At 36.4% G+C, this 20399-nt stretch overlaps 1 protein-coding gene across 1 annotated transcript in view; it reads left to right on the forward strand.

Annotated features, from left to right (window-relative positions):
• The window catches only part of DYNC1H1 (dynein cytoplasmic 1 heavy chain 1), a 65893-nt gene continuing 45494 nt past the window's right edge, over positions 1–20399 (forward strand). Inside the window, 22 exon segments of the mRNA XM_032234430.1 lie at positions 1–363; positions 4729–4816; positions 6329–6502; positions 6937–6959; positions 6962–7191; positions 7897–8083; positions 8245–8516; positions 10184–10411; positions 10796–11872; positions 12594–12773; positions 14005–14154; positions 15265–15411; positions 15539–15679; positions 15925–16101; positions 16355–16465; positions 16766–16885; positions 17098–17337; positions 17726–17881; positions 18071–18184; positions 19563–19673; positions 19763–19972; positions 20145–20291. Of these exon segments, the coding sequence (XP_032090321.1) occupies positions 105–363; positions 4729–4816; positions 6329–6502; positions 6937–6959; positions 6962–7191; positions 7897–8083; positions 8245–8516; positions 10184–10411; positions 10796–11872; positions 12594–12773; positions 14005–14154; positions 15265–15411; positions 15539–15679; positions 15925–16101; positions 16355–16465; positions 16766–16885; positions 17098–17337; positions 17726–17881; positions 18071–18184; positions 19563–19673; positions 19763–19972; positions 20145–20291 (4542 nt within the window). The 5' untranslated portion in view covers positions 1–104.

Genomic DNA, 20399 nt, shown 5'->3' on the forward strand with positions numbered 1-20399 from the left:
GGCGGGGCTCAGTGCGAAGTTTCAGAACTCCGCGGCAGGGAAGCTCCGGAGCGCTTTTGTAAGGGCGGCTCCGTCCATCTCGACAGCCGGGAAGCCCATCAGCCATGTCCGATTCGGGCGGCGGCGGTGGCGGGGAGGACGGCGGCCTGGAAGCGGGCAGCTCGGCGGTGCAAAATGTGGCGGACGTGTCTGTGCTGCAGAAGCACCTGCGCAAGCTGGTGCCGCTTCTGCTGGAAGACGGCGGGGAGGCCCCGGCCGCCCTGGAAGCGGCGCTGGAGGAGAAGGGCGCCGTGGAACAGATGCGGAAGTTCCTCTCGGACCCGCAAGTCCACGCAGTGCTGGTGGAGCGCTCCACCCTTAAGGGTGAGTCACCCGCGGCGGGGCGCCCGCGCTTGCCGCCCCCGGGGCTGCGCTCGGATGGGGCTGCCGAAGGAATTGGCTGGGAGCGGAGGAAAAAGCGGAGAGCGGGTCTCGCCCAGCGGTTAAGCCGCAGCTGCGCAGGGTGGAAAGGATGGAGAGGGTGTGGCCGGCAGGCAGGCAGGCGGCTGTCAAAATGGCGGCCCGGCTTCTTTGCTCCTTTGTCTGCACCATCGGCCGGGGAATATCTCCCTCCGCCCGTAGGACTCGATGACAGCAGTCCCTTCCCTTGAGAGGGTCGTGTTGCTTGCTCCCTTTAGCTGTGGCCGCCCGGCTTTTTGCAGCCCTCACCCATTAGCTCTAGAATAGAAGAAGCCCCTCTGGAAAGAGTCCCTCTGCCTCTCCCTCTAACTCCTGCCCCGGCCTTGAAAGACTGGCGAAAGGGTGTGTTGTGCGTGTGTCCTTCGTTTATCTCGCTTCGATCTGGCGAATGCTGGCGGTAATTGAATCTTTGCCACGGCCCTAAAGGATGATGCCCAGCTGACAATAATAAACACGGCTGGCCGAATCGGCCATGTTCGTTTTATCAATACTGTAAAATCAGGTTTCATCTTTGGAACGCCAGATCCTAAGAAGCTGATTTGCCCACCCGATTATTTTCGCCTCCCAGTGTGGAAGTATTTGCTCAAAATCCATGTCTTCCTTCTATGACTCCTTGTAAAGCTTCATAGGTTGAAGCAGATTCTGTTGCCTGAAAAATTGGGGCATAACCATCTGGGAGAGTTCCTTTGATTCACCAAAGCGATCTGCCCCATCACATACTATCACTTTTAGGTGTGTCCAAAGGATATAACAGTTTGATCAGTGGATGAGTAAATAAGATACAAGAGAAAATGGACAATAGTACCTATTTTGGAATGAGCTTTTAATAAACCATTCAGGATTATAGCAATAATATAGCAATAGCAGTTAGACTTATATACCGCTTCATAGGGCTTTCAGCCCTCTCTAAGCGGTTTACAGAGTCAGCATATCGCCCCCACAGTCTGGGTCCTCATTTCACCCACCTCGGAAGGATGGAAGGCTGAGTCAACCTTGAGCCAGTGAGATTAGAACCGCTGAACTGCAGATAACAGTCAGCTGAAGTGGCCTGCAGTACTGCACCTAACCACTGCGCCACCTCGGCCTCTTATACTGGCCTTAAGTGAGAATGGTGTCATCAGATAGCTAGGAAACCAAACAATCAGATTTCCTTTGTCAATCTAATATGCTAGAATCAGTCATTGACCTGTTCCACCTTAACACTTCTTTAACTGTTGAGTTGAAATATCTGTATTTTGCACAATAACCTCTATTACATATTGTTGATGTGCCTTTTCATTGTAAAATATTTAACAAGATTAAGAAATGTTTGGAAAAACATACTAATATTTTACATTTCCTAATAAATACAAAAAGGTTCTCAGGATGGGACACCAATAAGGCCCCTACAGCATATTGCAGTGCATATGCACAGCAGTTTATATATCTCATAGCTTACAGATAAGTGTCTTGTAATTAAAAGTATATTCTTATAGCATAAAGGCAAACTTTCTGTAAGTAAAATTCAGTTTCTTTGTCCAAATAATTATTGGTTTTATAAAGATTAGAAACAAATATAAATCTAAAATCACACATTATGAAGGCTTGGTTCAAAAGGTAAATTTTACCTTTCTAAAATGAAAATATTAATGGCCAATACAATTACTAATTGATTAAATTTGATAACTTGGGGGTGATAAGAAAAAATATCCAAATATCTGCAATTTCTTTAGGCAGATTTAGAAGTCATTCAGGAGACTTCTAAAAGGAGACAGTTCCTACGTAAAATCAGAAGTAATCATTTGTAATATTTAAAATATTGATAGGTATTGTTGAAATTTCCGAAAGTAGGTTTAGAATGTTTTTGCTTTATATAAAACACTACTCCAGTACTAAGTACTGCAGTAAACACATGCTTTCTTCTAAATGTTCTTTGTGGTTGAAGAATTGTACAATTGTTTATAAGCATTTTCTATTCAATTCATGTACTGTTAATTCTCCAGACACTTCTAAATTAGTGGTAGGATTCATTTTGTGACTAAGTATTTTTGAAAGGTATGGGTGCTTTCCAATTGAATGGTAGATTTTTTATGGTCTTTTCTTTTATGAATAAAACAATTTTCATAAAGTTACTATAGACTTTGTAAATAGATTTACAGATTTTGTTGGAACTATCTTGTGGATTACATTTTAAGTCATGGTAATAATGAGGCAATAACTTCATTATTTGCCTGATTAAATCACCATTCTTATTTCCAAATGAACCTGTAATGAAAAGTAAGGAATTTTTAGCTTTCGGTCCTTTTTGATAATCTGGAAAGAGCCTTTTTTAAAAATGTGTTGTACAATAATTGCTAGTAGTATCACTTAAATGAGATCAACTAGTAGTAAATGACAATCAAAATAGTGCATTTTAAAGCATTTTAATTCTGTTCATTATGCCACTGACAAATAGCTATACCAAAAGTCTAGACTGCTTTTTTGTAATTTAATAGATCTTTTGAAAATACTTCAGAATGTTAAGAATCATATCATGCAAATCTCTTAAGCTTATCAAGCAAATCTAAATTGTATGTCCCAAATTACTGACTTGAGATGTAATACAATTTTGTAAAGTTTAAGCTGCAAGTTCTGGTGTTAATTCACAGTATTTTATTTTCAACGAGCAGTCATGGTAGCTAACAATATTTTAAAGGTATTACATCATTAAACCTGAAATATTTTGTCAGTGCTTAGATAATTAGGCCAATCATGAAACCCATAGTAGTAATTTTCTTCGTCTGGAAGCAATATAGGAAAAAGGTCTTCTCGTGTAACCCAGATAGATTCAATTCTGATAAAAGCATTTTAATGTCCACAGAGGTTCATAATAGGACATGGTTTCTCAGATAATCAGACTTAAACCATTTGGGGTGTTGACCACATCTTAAATTATGACCAGTAAGCAATTGGTATGCAGTGCAGATATTTCACCACAGTAGAGACTCATGTAATCCTTATTACAATAGTTAAACCAGTCTCAGCCTTTTGCAGTAATTACAGTTTCTGAGACTTTTCAGGAGTAATCTGATAATCAATATGGGATATTTCTCATCTGAATGACACTAAATGTTTTTTTTTTTTTAGTATTTTTATTTTATTTTTTAGTAAATTTCATCATTTATTTATTTCATTAAAAATAAAAACTTGATTTAGAATAAGGTATAAAGCAGAAATAATAACAAATTATATTGGAGCACTTTAAAAAACAGTCTGTTTTTAGACACAAAGTATGTTGATTTCTGACAAAAAGTTGTGCATAAAAATTTGAGCAGAACAATGGAGCATCTTTATACTCCCTGGAAAGGCTATGTCCCTGATCTTACATCTTCCAGGAATTGGGGTTTTTTCCCCTTTCTGAAACACAAACATCTAGTAAACCTTGCTAAAAGTATTTTAGCTTTTTAATAAACAATAAGTACATTTGTCAATTATGTCAACTGAGTCCTTGATACTATGAGAAATGCTGAAGTTCACTTAAGTATTTTGTCTCTAGAGATGTATTGTTCAAGCTCATTGCTTTTTCTTTCCATTCTCCATTTGGGTGTGTCTCCCAGAGAGCACGTCACTGTGCTGCATTGCAGTGGTGTCATTACTATAGCATTGTCAGCTAAGAAATTGTTAATCGAGTCTCATTTTCCTTAAGCTATGAGGTTTTCCTGTATAAAGAATCCTCTAATATTTGAGAGAATTATAGCTTCTATCAAGTGTAAATGTTATTTGTATTGAATCTTGACAAATTAGAATTCCGCAGAAAGCTCTTTATTTGTAAACTATAAACGGGCATAGTTCAAATTCAAAAACGTTTAGTGAAAAGACAATTTATGTAAAATAGTATAAATAACAGCAATAAGCAATTCTAATTTTTAGGAATCTTCATTTCTGGAGCCCCCCCCCCCCCCCCCCGGCCAACTTCCCAATCTCTTTAGCACTTTCCTGGCTTTTATGCTTTTCTGAATTTAAGCCTGTACAAAGCAAGAAAAATATTAGTCTTCAGTTTTGAAGAGATTGTATGACCCCAAGTTTGAGGTTTTTAATTACTAAAACATGCTTGCTTTCTGTATATGAGGTAATGGAAAGTGTTGTTTTGTGCAGCCAGTGTTTAATGATCTCTTTTAAACAATCACATGACTTCCTGTATTTTTCTAATGTTTCCCTTTGTTTGTTTTTTTTTCTTTTTCATGTATCAAAATAAAAAAAAATGTATTTGTGGAGAAACTGATGCTAGTAAGGTTTCTTAATTCTTTGCAGAGGATGTTGGTGATGAAGGAGAGGAAGAAAAAGAATTTATTTCTTATGGAATAAGCACTGATATTCATTATGGTATAAAATCAAACAGGTCAGTCAAGATACTCCCTGTAAATATGCTGGTCAGTATGAAGTCTTGTGCCTTTAAATATGTCTAATATACATGCCTACCTGAAAATGACAGATCCATATTCAGTGCAGATTATAAATTAAAGGGAATTAAATTAAAAAGACAGAATTTCTGTTAGTGCATTAGAAGACAAATTAGAAAGCGGGATTATTCTACTCCTCTCTCCTTTGAAGAGTGAACTTTACAGGTTGGTTGTACTCTCAAATTTAGATTTTTCATGCCAGTATTGAAGTTAGATGATTCTATGAAGCATATCCCACTTTCTGACACAAAAATATTGAAAAGGCCAATCATGACATATGTCATATGAGTAATGATCTTAATTTCCCATAAGGCCTGAATTGAAAGATCTGGATAAGTATCCTGCAATCAGAAACTACATTTATTAGGCTTTTTTTTTGTTCCAAGGTTGTAAGGAATTATATAGTCACTGGAAATAGGGTCAGGATGCTCAATCCCCTCCTTTTTTTAATGGGAATCAATTGCTTAGTAAAACTGTTAAGCACATCAAAAGCTTACATAATTATTCAAGGGTTTATTTTTCTCAAAAATTGAAAATTCTAATAATTGATGCTAAATTATGCTATTATTTTAGGTTGCAGCATATACATGGCGGTTTGGCAGTTCGCATTGGGAAAGCTTTCATGTCTAATCCTGGTTTAAATACTCTTTTAATAGTTTAATTTTTGTGGTCAGACTACCAGAAAATACTATGGTACTAGGCTAAATGGGAAGTCAAAACCTCCCCAGAAGAAGGCAATCTCAAATCATTTCTATATTATGGACAAGAAAACTGCATGAATCTGTTCATGGAAATCAGTAGTGTTGAGCATGGTTTCAAGGATAAGTTACTTCTCATCAGGCAAATTGCTGTTATTAGACATGGGGCCTTTCAAATAATTTGGTAGGATTTTGTTTCGGTTTTGTTGAATACAACTTGCTTGTAAGCTGGGCAGCCATATAAATTAGATGATTGACTGACTGACTGAGACAGACAGACAATATAAAATAGGTTCTGTGATACTACAAAAATATTTAACCAATGTTTAGGTTTTAATAACATATTTATTTAGTATTGTTATTAGCTAGTTGAGTACATGTTTGAAGTGGAAATAAGATACAAACTTAACAAAAATTAAAACTGCCTAGGACCGTGAGGGTGAACCTGTGGCATGCATGCGGAAGTGGCATGCAGAGCCATCTCTCCAGGCACGCCAGCCATCACCCGTTGCTCTTCTGGGTTCTGGCATGCACGCACCGGGAAGCTGAGTTTCTGGTTTGTGGTGTGCGCATGCGCACCCACCAGCTGGTCTTCACGCGTGCATGTGTGCCAGACCCTGGAACACCAGGTGACCAGCGCACATGCACACTGTGCTGAAAAGGTTCACCAACACTGGCCTAGAACTTGAATGTCTTCATGTTAAACTGAGTAAATGCTCACTAATTTTTTATTTTTATTTTTGTAATCTATAGTTTGGCTTTCATTAAGCGGGCACCAGTAATTGATGCAGACAAGCCTGTGTCATCCCAGCTCAGAGTTCTCACTCTCAGCGAAGATTCTCCCTATGAAACTTTGCATTCCTTCATTAGCAATGCTGTTGCTCCGTTCTTCAAGTCCTACATCAGAGAATCTGGCAAGGCAGACAGGTAACTACTCTAGTTGGTACAATTTGTATTTCTGATATGGACAAGTGAATTAGAAAAGAAGAAGAAAAATGGGAAGATACATGGAAAATTATTGAGTCAAGATCTTAACTGTTAGAAGACATTTAAAGAGGGTGTTTAAAAAAAAAAGAAAAAGATTGAAGCTTCTTTCAAGCTGTATTTGATGCTGCTCCCATGGCTCCTTATAGGAAAGAGGCAACTTTCTGAAATGTGTCATTCCCTGTGAAAACATAGTAACAGCAGTTAATTGTGTGGCACATCTCATTCTTTTATCAAGTTTATTTTATATTGTAGTGATATCTTAATATCTTGTTTGTGTTGGTGGGCAACATATTCTGGATTGCATGCATATGTATTGTAAATGTCTTAATTACATATGTAGATTTTATTTAGCCTGTTTTTGTATTTCTCCTAAGGGATGGGGATAAAATGGCTCCCTCAGTGAGAAAAAAATTGCAGAACTTGAAATGGGACTTCTGCATTTGCAGCAGAATATTGAAATACCAGAGATTAGTTTACCAATTCATCCAATTATCACTAATGTTGCCAAGCAATGCTATGAACGTGGAGAAAAGCCAAAGGTTACAGATTTTGGTGATAAAGTTGAGGACCCAAGTTTTCTCAACCAGCTACAATCTGGAGTTAATCGCTGGATTAGAGAAATCCAAAAGGTAAATTGGAAAATGTATTATTATTTTTATATATGTATAAAAGTATGAAATCACAGTTTCTTTAGCTGTGTTAGTCTTCATACTCACCAACTTTTCCCAAGAATCTAGGATAGCATAATATATTAGTGTAGTTTACACACAAATCCAAGCAGTGTGGCCTTTTATAACTGACAGAAAGTTTGTCAATGTGTATAATTTCTAAATGCTATTTAATATATTTTAATACGGCACCTATTGTTCCAATAGACAGTGGGATCACCATGGCCAATTTATGCTATAATATTTCAGTTTTCAGACCTTGATATATTGTGATCTTATCCTATTCTTTGTTTTCTATTCTACTAAATTCTGCTATTGCCACATTAACTCTCCACACTTTCTAGTTTTCAGCCACAGTTAAATTTAGTGTGTTACCGGCCAAGATTTTATCAGTTTTTATTAATATATCCCACAATATTTTAACCTGCTCATTTTTTACTACTTTTTGAATTCTACCAAATTTTTATTACTTGCATACAATAAGTAAGTAAAGTTTTCTGCTATAATTGCTTTTCTATAGATAGGTTGGTGTTCACAAGTTCATATTGTTCTGTTCGCTGTTTATATATTAAAGAGACAAGCAGAATAAGGAAAAGAAACTCACTACACTTCACATTAAATTATGGCTTAATTCCTTAAATATGTTTCTTCGTTTTATTTTTCTAGGTGACCAAATTAGATAGGGATCCTGCATCAGGTACTGCTTTGCAAGAAATCAGTTTCTGGCTAAATTTGGAACGTGCTCTTTACCGTATTCAGGAGAAGCGTGAAAGCCCTGAAGTTCTGTTAACTTTAGATATTTTGAAACATGGCAAACGTTTTCATGCTACTGTTAGCTTTGATACAGATACAGGTAAGAGTTATCCAGAAGGAGAATTTGGCAGGTGTGTGTGTGTGTGTGTGTGTTTGTGTGTTTGTGTTTATATATATATTTATATATATTTATATTTATATATTTAACTGCTTTAACAGTTAAAAAATTAAATCCATTTTCTTTTCTTTTTTAACACCCAGGTCTGAAACAGGCATTGGAGACAGTTAATGATTATAATCCATTAATGAAAGACTTCCCTCTAAATGATTTGTTGTCTGCAACCGAACTAGATAAAATACGACAGGCATTGGTGGCAATATTCACTCACCTGAGAAAAATCAGAAATACAAAATATCCTATTCAAAGAGCTCTACGCTTAGTGGAAGCCATTTCAAGAGACTTAAGTTCCCAGTTACTCAAAGTATTGGGCACACGAAAACTGATGCATGTTGCCTATGAAGAATTTGAGAAGGTAAGTCTTGCTTAACGTGCTGATATGCTGAGGGAAAAGACCAAACATTGGTACAGAATATTAGCTTCAACTCAGAAGACACAAAGCTTATTTTTTACTGCACAAAAACCATAGCATTGAAGCGATTTACTCATATTGACTGTGTGGTGATTCTGCATAACTATTTTTAAAGATAGCTTTTGTGCAGATTTCAATTTAAAACATTCTGAAATTTTGGAGACATAATCAAACAGCCCTGAAATAGTATTTGTTTCATAATGGCTGATTACTAGTGGTCTCTCTCTGTAAATCAAGAAGCCTGACCTAAATACCAGGAAAGATTCTGGAAAAGATAATCAAGCAACGAATTAGCGAACACCTAGAAGCAAACAAAGTAATAGCCAAAAGCCAACATGGGTTTGTCAAAAACAGATCATGCCAGACTAATCTTATTGCATTCTTTGACAAAGTGACAAAATTAGTGGACCAGAGGAATGCCATCGATATAGTTTACTTGTACTTCAGTAAGGCATTTGATAAGGTAGACCATAACCTACTACTAGATAAAGGAGAAGAATGTAGGTTAGACTCAACGTGTAGTCCTCAATGGAACTGCATCTACATGGAGGGAAGTATGCAGTGGAGTACCCCAAGGCTCCGTTTTAGGCCCAGTACTCTTCAACATCTTCATCAATGATTTGGATGAGGGAATAAATGTGGAACTCATCAAATTTGCAGATGACACCAAGCTGGCAGGAATAGCCAACACTCCAGAAGACAGGCTTAATATACAGAAGGATCTTGACAAACTTGAACATTGGGCACTATGTAATAAAATGAAATTCAATGGTGAAAAGAGTAAGGTTCTACATTTAGGCAAGAAAAATGAAATGCACAGGTACAGTATAGGTGATACCTTGCTCAATAGTAGTAACTGTGAGAGGGATCTTGGAGTTCTAGTGGACAACCATTTAAATATGAGCCAGCAGTGTGCAGCAGCTGTCAAAAAAGCCAACTCAGTTCTAGACTACATAAACAGAGGGATTGAATCAAGATCCCGTGAAGTGTTAATACCACTTTATAATGCCTTAGTAATGCCACACTTGGAATACTGCATTCAGTTTTGGTCACCAGGATGTAAAAAAGATGTGGAGACTCTAGAAAGAGTGCAGAGAAGAGCAACAAAGATGATCAGGGGACTGGAGACTAAAACATATGAAGAACGGTTACAGGAACTGGGTATGTCTAGTTTAATAAAAAGAAGGATTAGGCGAGACATGATAGCAGTATTCCAATATCTCAGGGGTTGCCACAAAGAAGAGGGAGTCAAACTATTCTCCAGGGCACCTGACAGTAGAACAAGAAGCAATGAGTGGAAACTAATCAAGGAGAAAAGCAACTTAGAATTGAGGAGAAATTTCCTGACAGAACAATTAATCAGTGGAACAACTTGCCTCCAGAAGTTTTGAATGCCACAACACTGGAAGTCTTTAAGAAGATGTTGGATAGCCATTTTTCTGAAATGGTATAGAGTTTTCTACCTAGGCAGGGGTTGGACTAGAAGATTTCCAAGGTCCCTTCCAACTCTGCTATTGTATTAAGATGGATTTTAAGTAAACTATGTAGTGCATAATAAACTAAAAAAAATTACAGGATATATTCATTTCCTTTATTCAATATTATTTCAGGTCATGGTTGCATGCTTTGAAGTCTTCCAATCTTGGGATGATGAGTATGAGAAACTTCAGGTCCTACTAAGAGACATTGTGAAAAGAAAGCGAGAAGAGAATCTGAAGATGGTATGGCGTATCAATCCTGCCCACAGAAAGCTGCAGGCTCGTCTTGATCAAATGAGGAAGTTTCGGAGACAGCATGAACAACTAAGAGCAGTCATTGTCAGAGTCCTACGGCCTCAGGTAATACATATTGCCATTTTTGTTAAAATATTGATAGGTTTTCCAAATCTTAAGCATGCATTTAATCTTGCAGGTGTTTGTTTCATAGGCTTCTAATGAAGGCTCTTTTTAATTGAAAAGGGATAAGTCAGCTTCATAAAAAATTGTTTGAATGACAAAAAAATCCTCCCATAATTGGCAAGTGGGGATAATTATTGCAAAGTAAAATAGATGGTGAAAACTCATAGCAAGCATGCTGGCATCTTGAGTTTAAGTGAACAGGTCATGGCTGTTTTTTAGAAACCTTGTTGAATATTAAGACCCATTTTTTATTTGAGTGTTAGAAGCCTACTTTTCTGAATACTGAATGATAACTATCCTATTAACTGCTATGACTTTAAATAGGTTACCGCTGTGGCCCAGCAAAATCAGGGAGATGTGCCTGAGCCTCAAGATATGAAAGTAGCAGAAGTGTTGTTTGACGCCGCTGATGCTAATGCAATTGAGGAAGTAAATCTTGCTTATGAGAACGTGAAAGAAGTAGATGGCTTGGATGTTTCCAAAGAAGGTACAGAAGCCTGGGAAGCTGCAATGAAACGATACGATGAAAGAATTGATAGAGTTGAAACCCGCATTACTGCTCGCCTCAGGGATCAGCTTGGCACAGCCAAGAATGCCAATGAAATGTTCAGAATCTTCTCCAGATTTAATGCTCTGTTTGTTCGGCCACATATTAGAGGTGCCATCCGTGAATACCAAACACAGTTAATCCAACGTGTGAAAGACGACATAGAATCACTTCATGACAAATTCAAAGTTCAGTATCCTCAAAGTCAAGCTTGCAAAATGAGTCATGTTCGAGATTTGCCTCCTGTCGCAGGGTCTATCATCTGGGCTAAACAGATTGACAGGCAACTTACGGCTTACATGAAGCGTGTTGAAGATGTTCTTGGGAAGGGCTGGGAAAACCATGTAGAAGGACAGAAGCTAAAGCAAGATGGAGACAGCTTCCGTATGAAGCTCAACACTCAAGAAATATTTGATGATTGGGCTCGGAAGGTTCAGCAGCGAAACCTTGGTGTCTCTGGGCGCATTTTTACCATTGAGAGCACTCGCGTAAGAGGCAGAACAGGAAATGTCCTCAAGCTAAAGGTTAACTTCCTTCCAGAAATAATTACACTATCCAAAGAAGTCCGTAACCTCAAGTGGCTTGGATTTCGAGTTCCTCTTGCAATAGTCAACAAAGCTCATCAAGCCAATCAGCTCTATCCTTTCGCCATCTCTTTGATTGAGAGTGTTCGCACATACGAACGTACTTGTGAAAAAGTAGAAGAACGAAATACCATTTCTCTCTTGGTTGCGGGTCTTAAAAAAGAAGTGCAGGCTTTGATTGCAGAGGGCATTGCACTGGTATGGGAATCTTACAAACTGGATCCTTACGTTCAGCGATTGGCAGAGACGGTTTTCAACTTCCAGGAAAAGGTTAGTTTATTGTCAGACTTGTTTCAAGTTTGGGGCTTTAAATGGATGAGTGACCCAGTAATGTTTCAGTGAGAGCATTGCATATTTTAAAAAATCTCACTACATCTTCTGTTTCTGCAGGCATTTCTCTAGACATCAAAGTAATAGACGTATCAATTCCTAAATATACTAAAATATCTAGGTGACTTAGCAGTTACAATTTATGCTACTCACACACACACACACACACACACCCTTTTCTAGTATTTTCCTGCAAATGCAGGATCCACTTTTCGGATTAACCAAGTATTATCATGGAAGCCTGGCATCATGAGCTAGGAGGGGCCCAAAATCATCCAGGCAGCTTTCATACCTAAGGTGGAACTAGAATCACAGAATCTTAGTTTACCCTGGTGCCTTAACCACTAGATCAAACTAGCTCTGTAAATTATGATGATGATGTTATACATACAGTTGACTCTTGGCGATTTTATAGGCCAGATCTCTGCGCACCTTCTGATCTTTCACTATGTTTTTGAGTTTTCCTCTACTCTGGCTGGTGTCAGCTTTCATAGTGTCTGGCCACCGTGTTCTCTGACAGCCTGGTTTCCTTTTACCACTTACACTTGCAAACATAATTGCTTTGCCCAATGACTATAAAGTTAATTGTTATGTAATTACATTTCCAAAGTTTGGGAGAGAAGAATTGTTAAGTACTAAAGGCTTATTTTCTATCTTCTAGGTGGATGACCTGCTTATCATTGAAGAGAAAATAGACCTGGAAGTCAGATCCTTGGAAACATGCATGTATGATCACAAAACATTCTCTGAAATTTTAAACAGAGTTCAGAAGGCTGTGGATGATCTGAATCTTCATTCATATTCCAATTTGCCAATCTGGGTGAATAAGTTAGATATGGAGGTAAGCTTCACTGACTGTATTTCTTCCTAAACTCTCTGGCTTATATCTTGGGGAAAAACATGAATAGGTGGTTAAATCCATAGTTCTCTTTCTTTCCTTTCTATTCTAAATTCCAAGTTGATACACTTGCCTGAAAATAGTCCTCACTGTATTTCTGCAAACATACATAATAGTACAATGCTATTTAGGCTAAAATCTTTTTAAAATTTGATCTATTTGCTTATGATTGATAAAAATACTATTTTTATCAGTTTTTTTGTTCAGATGACAACATGAATAAATGCACATTGAAGAATGACTAAATGTTCTATGAGATAAAAGACAATAAGAATTGAACAAACAACTGGTTCTAGAAATTGTTTTTCTTTGGTTATTAAGCACACTGCTAAAATGTTAAGCTACGTGATCCAATATAGCAGTGGCAAGGATATATTTTGTTGGTCGTGAATTCTTTTGATTTTACTTTGGCACCTTTTCTAAACTGTTCAGACTTATTCAAATCATATTAAGGGCAACATTTTAAAATGTCAAATTTTAGTCAGTAACTCACAAATAATGTTTGGAAATATCATTCTTAACCATATTTTACTTTAAAATTTAAAGGGATTTTAAGTTCTCCAAATTTTTCAGTGACACAGTTTTCATGTAATATTCAGTCTTATTGATACTTGTTTTATGTTAAAGTAGTCCCACTTAATGGTCACAATTGAAACTGGTGATTTAATCAAGCATCAGTCATTAAGTGAGATTTCATGTCACTACACAGACTTATGACCTCACTAGGTGTTAAGCAAGATACTATGTGTCTATGAATTGCAGTTTTACTGTCAGCTTCTCCATTCACTTTGCTTCTTGAAGCAGGGTGTGAAGCACACAAATGACAGTCACATAACTATGGGACATTGCAACTGTCATAAACATCCACTGGTTGCAAAGCACCCAAATCTTGATCACAGACCATGGAGATGCTGCAGTGGTTGTAAATGTGAGGACTGGCTATAGAATTACTTTTTCTGTACCATCATAACTTCTAACAATTGCTAAAAATGGCAGTCGCAGATCTAAGTCATTATTACTCCATGTATTATGTGAACTGTGTCTAACTAGTCCTTCTTTTGCATATTCTGTAGCCTTTCAGTGGAACCATTGGCAAACAAATTTCATTTAAAATATGAATAAAAATAAACAATGCTGTCAAGTAATACAATTGTTGAACATATTTGCATCCTAGATTGAGAGAATACTAGGAGTTCGCCTGCAAGCTGGGTTGAGAGCATGGACACAAGTACTTCTTGGTCAAGCTGATGACAAAGCTGAAGTAGATATGGATACAGATGCTCCACAAGTCAGTCATAAACCAGGTGGAGAGCCCAAAATCAAAGTAAGTGAAGTTTTAACTTTAAACTATATCTGTGCAGTTTGAATACTATTATCCGTTGAAGAACACCAGTAGTGATTCTGTTGAAGTTTATTCATATTTGCACAAATGCAGTAAATATAATTTTTCAGAGAAGCTATCTTCCAGAGTTTTACTAGAAAATTTTTAGCTTGTGAGTGTCATATTGGCAATTTATTTAAAGTTTGGGGATAAGAGAAAAGTGGGATTCTGCATTCTACTATGACTAGTCAATAGCTAAAGATTTCAATCTGGTTTCCAGCATATGAATTATGTTAATTTCTTTTCATGTTCCTCATATTTATTCCCTTGTTTTTATCTCACTAAATTTGACTTTTCTATTGGAATGTCAAAAAATAAGATAAATGTATGTAAGTTTCATAGTCAAAAGGGACAGGCCTCTGTCCTAAAGTCTTTTTTCATGTGAATATTTATGATTATGAAAGAATAGAATAAAGTGGTGGGATAAGTAAAAACACGTTGACTGTGGTGCTTAGGCTTTGCAAATATTAAACAGTTAATGAAATAATTTCATAGAATAGGTCAGTTTTAGATACAGTAATACAGTAATACCGTATTTTTCGGAGTATAAGATGCATTGGAGTATAAGACGCACCTTAATTTTGGGGGAGGAAATCAGGAAAAAAACATTTCTACCTCTTTCCCAGCAGCATCTATCAATATTCATCTGGCTAACATCTTTGCTGCCTCAGTCGGAACCTGATTCCCGAAGCTGCCTGGGGAACTGCGGCGAGGGGACTCTACAGCCCAAAAACGCTTTCATTGAAAAGGCTTTCATTGCAGTTCCCCAGGCAGCTTCGGGAATCAGGCGCCATGCAAAAGTGAGGATTCTCGCCGCATGGGACCCCCTGAAAATGTAACATGTGGAGCGGGTGGGTGGAGCTACATTTGGAGTATGACGCACCCAGATTTTCATCCTCTTTTGGGGGTTAAAAAGGTGCGTCTTATACTCTAAAAAATACAGTCTATCTGGCCAACGTAGTCTATCAACTATAACATTGGAAGGTTTTTAAAATGAATACTATGTCTTTTATTTAGTATAGGAAAACTAAACATGGCTTTATACTTTTATAGAATGTTGTACATGAACTACGAATAACCAATCAGGTGATCTATTTGAATCCACCAATTGAAGACTGCAGATACAAACTCTTCCAAGAATTGTTTGCTTGGAAGACAATAATACTCTCACTGCCTAGAATCCAAAGTCAGAGATACCAGGTAAAACATAGCACACGCCCACACACATACTTTTGACTCAAAGAATTCTTGAGACATTCAAGAATTTTGGTGAAATTGCTAATTGTTTTATTTTTTTAAAAATGTATTTAACTCTGGATTTGATTAGGTTGGTGTTCACTATGAGTTATCAGAAGAAGAAAAGTTTTATCGTAATGCTTTGACACGGATGCCAGATGGTCCTTCAGCTCTGGAAGAAGCTTATTCTGCTGTCAAGGGGATTGTAACAGAGGTGGAGCAGTATGTTAAGGTAGGATTGTAGTTTGTTTCTTGGGGGTTCATTTTGAGATAATGTATCAGTATTCTGTGTGATTGATTATTTATTGCTGAATGTTCTGCCTTTACTCTCCTACCATGTACATTAATTTTATAAGTTGGAGAATTTGTATTTTTTGAAGGAATTTAAATTCATAAAAGTAGTTTTCAATTTGTTCAGAAATGATGACGTCTTTCTTAAAATTGCTTATGTTTTCTTTCTGTGTGCTTGGTTTATAGGTTTGGCTGCAGTACCAGTGTTTATGGGACATGCAAGCTGAAAATATCTATAACCGACTTGGAGAAGATTTAAACAAGTGGCAAGCACTGTTGGTTCAAATCAGAAAAGCCAGAGGAACCTTTGACAATGCCGAAACTAGGAAGGAATTTGGGCCTGTTATCATAGATTATGGAAAGGTAAACATTTCAAAACATGCTATTGAGTAATATTGTTAATTTGTTAATTTAGTACCTATTCAGATGGTAAAGCAAATTTCAAAAGTAAAAACCATAAATATTGCTCATTTTTTAAGTTACTTTCCCTTAACATGCAAAAAAAATTAAAAGAATGAGAATGAATGAGGAAATGTAATACAAATATAAAAGTAGGTATTTGTGTTACAGAGATAGAATGGTATCAAATAAAAGTATCATTATCTTCATTGTGTAGGTTCAATCCAAAGTGAACTTAAAGTATGACTCCTGGCATAAAGAAGTTCTCAGCAAATTTGGTCAAATGCTGGGCCAAAACATGACAGAATTCCATTCTCAGATTTCCAAGGTAAGAATAGTCTATAGTAAATGTGATGGTCATTTATTATATTAAGTTACCCTAAACAAAAACAAAAAAGAGGTAAACTAATTGATCCTATCTAATATTATAATTATAGGTAGGATGAAAGAGTTGTCTTTTTCCATAGTTTTTATTGATTTAGGAATTTTGCGCGGGGAGGTGGGGACATTAGTAACAGTGGCATCTCCTTTCTGACCTATCCATTTTTAGACCAGGCTTCACTGTTGTAAGTTGTTCTGATGTTTCCTGATATAATTATAGTTTAGTGCTTTATTCCATTTCTTGTAGTCCCGTCAAGAATTGGAGCAACATTCAGTGGATACAGCTAGCACATCTGATGCTGTCACATTTATCACATATGTGCAGTCACTGAAACGCAAAATCAAGCAGTTTGAGAAACAAGTTGAGGTAAGCTTGTTTGGCTTTTTTTTTTTTAATGTTTTGAAAAGATACATCCTGATTATAAATTCTTGGTCAATTTTAGAATTTAAAAAAACAAACACCTCATCAACTAATAAAATGATTATGTTCTTCATATTATAGTAGCAGCTGCTAATTTAAAATTCCAGCTTGGGTATCTTTTGATCTTACCATATGTCTTTTTTTTTCTGACCCTATAGCTATACCGTAATGGCCAACGCTTGCTTGAGAAGCAGAGATTCCAGTTTCCTTCATCCTGGTTGTATATTGACAACATTGAAGGAGAATGGGGTGCTTTTAATGATATTATGCGACGGAAGGATTCTGCCATTCAGCAACAAGTAGCAAACTTGCAGATGAAGATTGTTCAAGAAGATCGAGCTGTAGAAACCCGCACAGTGGACTTATTGACAGACTGGGAGAAAACAAAGCCTGTAACAGTAAGTTTCCATTAATTCAACCAGTTCTTTTTTATCTTTTAGCTTAAATTTGCATTTGGAGATCTATTTTATTATTTTCACTCCATATATTTGCATGGCTTCAATATTGTTTTGCTGACTCTCCTTGATGATACCAGAAACCTATAATTAATTTTGATGCTCTGGATGAACACAATGATTGAAACAATAGACCTAATACAATGTATACCTGAAAAGTATACATTGTTTCAAATACACACCAAGTTCCCTGGGTAGAATTACACAATACTTAATCGTAGCAGCTGTAAGGCTAAAATATGATAAGTGCCAGTGTCAAATTATGTAATAGTGACTTCTAAAGTAACATATTTTAAATTTTATATTAAAATTTCATAACTTCCTTCTTAAGGGCAACCTACGTCCAGAGGAGGCTCTCCAAGCACTTACCATCTATGAAGGAAAATTTGGAAGATTGAAAGATGACCGGGAAAAATGCGCCAAGGCCAAAGAAGCCCTGGAGCTTACTGATACAGGACTTCTCAGCGGCAGTGAAGAACGTGTCCAAGTAAGCAAAATCACAGTTTGAATTCCAAGAATTGTTACATGAATGTTTTATAGTTATGAGATTCAAATTAGAAACATTCTACACATACATCCTGCTATAATTACAGTGACTCTTCAGAAATCATATACTTTATCACTGAAACTATACCTATTTTAATGTATTGATGTTTTTAACTTTTTTTCATCACAGGTTGCTTTAGAAGAGCTACAGGACCTTAAAGGAGTCTGGTCTGAACTTTCAAAAGTTTGGGAACAGATTGATCAAATGAAGGAACAACCTTGGGTTTCTGTACAACCCAGAAAGGTATTACTTCAGCTATTCATGAGAATGCAGAAATGGGGGCAGAGGGCATCATCCATTCTTAAATATATAATATATCTTCTTTTATATTATCCCTGCCTCTTACAATGTAGAAATTTAAAACCCTTTTTTTAGATGTGTGGGAAAACATTCATTAGAACAAATATCAAATCTCTTAATAAAAAAGCCTAGGAACTTTAGTATGCCTGTTAAGAGTCCACAAGGATAAATCACTGAACTTCAATCACTTTTCTTCTATTATTTAACCATATTAGAAACTAAGAATCTTTGGAGATAACCTACTGATGACTGATACTGCATGTCTCCATACTAGTTTCTTTTAAGTTCCTACTTCCATCAAAATTGACTTTTTCAGTATAGCATTATACATACTTAATATGAATATTAGTTGGGAAGGGTATTTGAACATTGCACCCATTTTTGGTGTGACACCCTTCGATTAATTTTTACTACATTGTTTATTGCATATTATTTTATTTTTAATACTTGCATTACGACAAACTGTTCTGATCACTGAATGAAATGTGGCATATCCATGTCAAAATAATGTTTAAACAAGCACAGGCTGGGGCCAGGACATTGATTGGTATGGTTTTGTTTGATGTGTTGATACTATTTTTAGGGTCCTTGACACAGTTTCTTTTGAATTGAATTGCTGTAGTTTGATTGTGTTCACCTATCTTCACAGAGTTGTATGGGCAGTAGAGTGGTTATAGTAATTTGTTGAATGAAGTTAAATAAAACAAACAAAAAATAGAAGTGACACTATTGCCAGAGGGGAAAAAGTGGTTTTAAAAATATGAAGAGCTGCTTTATGAAATGAAACATATTACAGTGATCTAGATTTTCTTTCATTATTTTACTATTACATATATTATATGAGCATTATTTTGATATCACCTCTGTTTTATTGGTTTGTATCTTAGATAAGACGTCAGCTCCTTCTTTTCAAAAAGATTGGAACTGGATGATTTGAGTTAACTTTAACTCCGGGGGCAAAAGCCAGATGCAATTTTAGAGGCTCTTTGAGCTACAACTTTAGTGTACCCTTAGTTTTGCAATGTCCCCTAAGACTTCAGAGTAGATTTGGAAAATTGGTTTGGTATATCTACTTTCTATCACTTTGACAATACTAGATAGCAATCATGTAAGTAGGGTTAGAATGAAGCCCAAATAAGGCTTAAGAAATTTTACAGGGAATTAATATGATCATTTATATTTGAAAACCAGGTATACTGCTGGTTAGCATCACAGATAAAGATTCCTTTAGTTTAAAATATGTTAATAAGTATGTAATGAAGCATGGATTCATAGACTTCAAGATTTGCATTTTTTTTCTAAATTGTTCTTGTTTCCACAGCTTCGCCAAAGTTTAGATGGCTTACTAAACCAGCTGAAAAATTTTCCTGCTCGGCTACGTCAGTATGCATCCTATGAATATGTTCAGAGACTTCTGAAGGGTTACATGAAGGTAAGGTTGCTTTTGAAAACTACTTCAATGTAGCAGTATGTTGATTTTAAAAGAAAGATTTTATGCCTTTTTTCCCTTTTTTCTTCCAGATAAATATGTTGGTAATTGAGCTGAAATCAGAAGCTCTTAAGGATCGTCACTGGAAACAATTGATGAAAAGGCTACATGTCAATTGGGTGGTTTCTGAACTAACGCTGGGGCAGATTTGGGATGTTGATTTGCAAAGGAATGAATTGATTGTGAAGGATGTGCTACTTGTGGCACAAGGAGAGATGGCACTGGAAGAATTCTTGAAACAGGTAGCAATTCATTTTTAATTTCTATACCATTTCATAGATTTTCAGTGTATATTCTGATGATTTTAACAAAAATATGAATTAATTGTATTTTGTATCAGGGTTTTGTAAAGATGTTTTATAGTCTTTACTACCCTAAGCTCTAGGTCTCATTGTTGCTTCCTTTTGTTTAAAGATACGTGAAGTATGGAATACCTATGAGTTGGACTTGGTCAACTATCAAAACAAATGCCGTTTGATTCGTGGTTGGGATGACCTCTTCAACAAGGTCAAGGAGCACATCAACAGTGTATCTGCAATGAAGCTTTCGCCATACTACAAGGTAATGACTAGCTATATTTATTTTATCTTCTCCATATCGCAGTATTTTTGAACAGTAAATGTTAAACCATGCTTCAATTTATTCTTGAAAAAGTTTACAAATATAAAA

The sequence above is a fragment of the Thamnophis elegans genome, chromosome 1 (genome assembly GCF_009769535.1).
Source record: "Thamnophis elegans isolate rThaEle1 chromosome 1, rThaEle1.pri, whole genome shotgun sequence".
Taxonomy (NCBI): domain Eukaryota; kingdom Metazoa; phylum Chordata; class Lepidosauria; order Squamata; family Colubridae; genus Thamnophis; species Thamnophis elegans.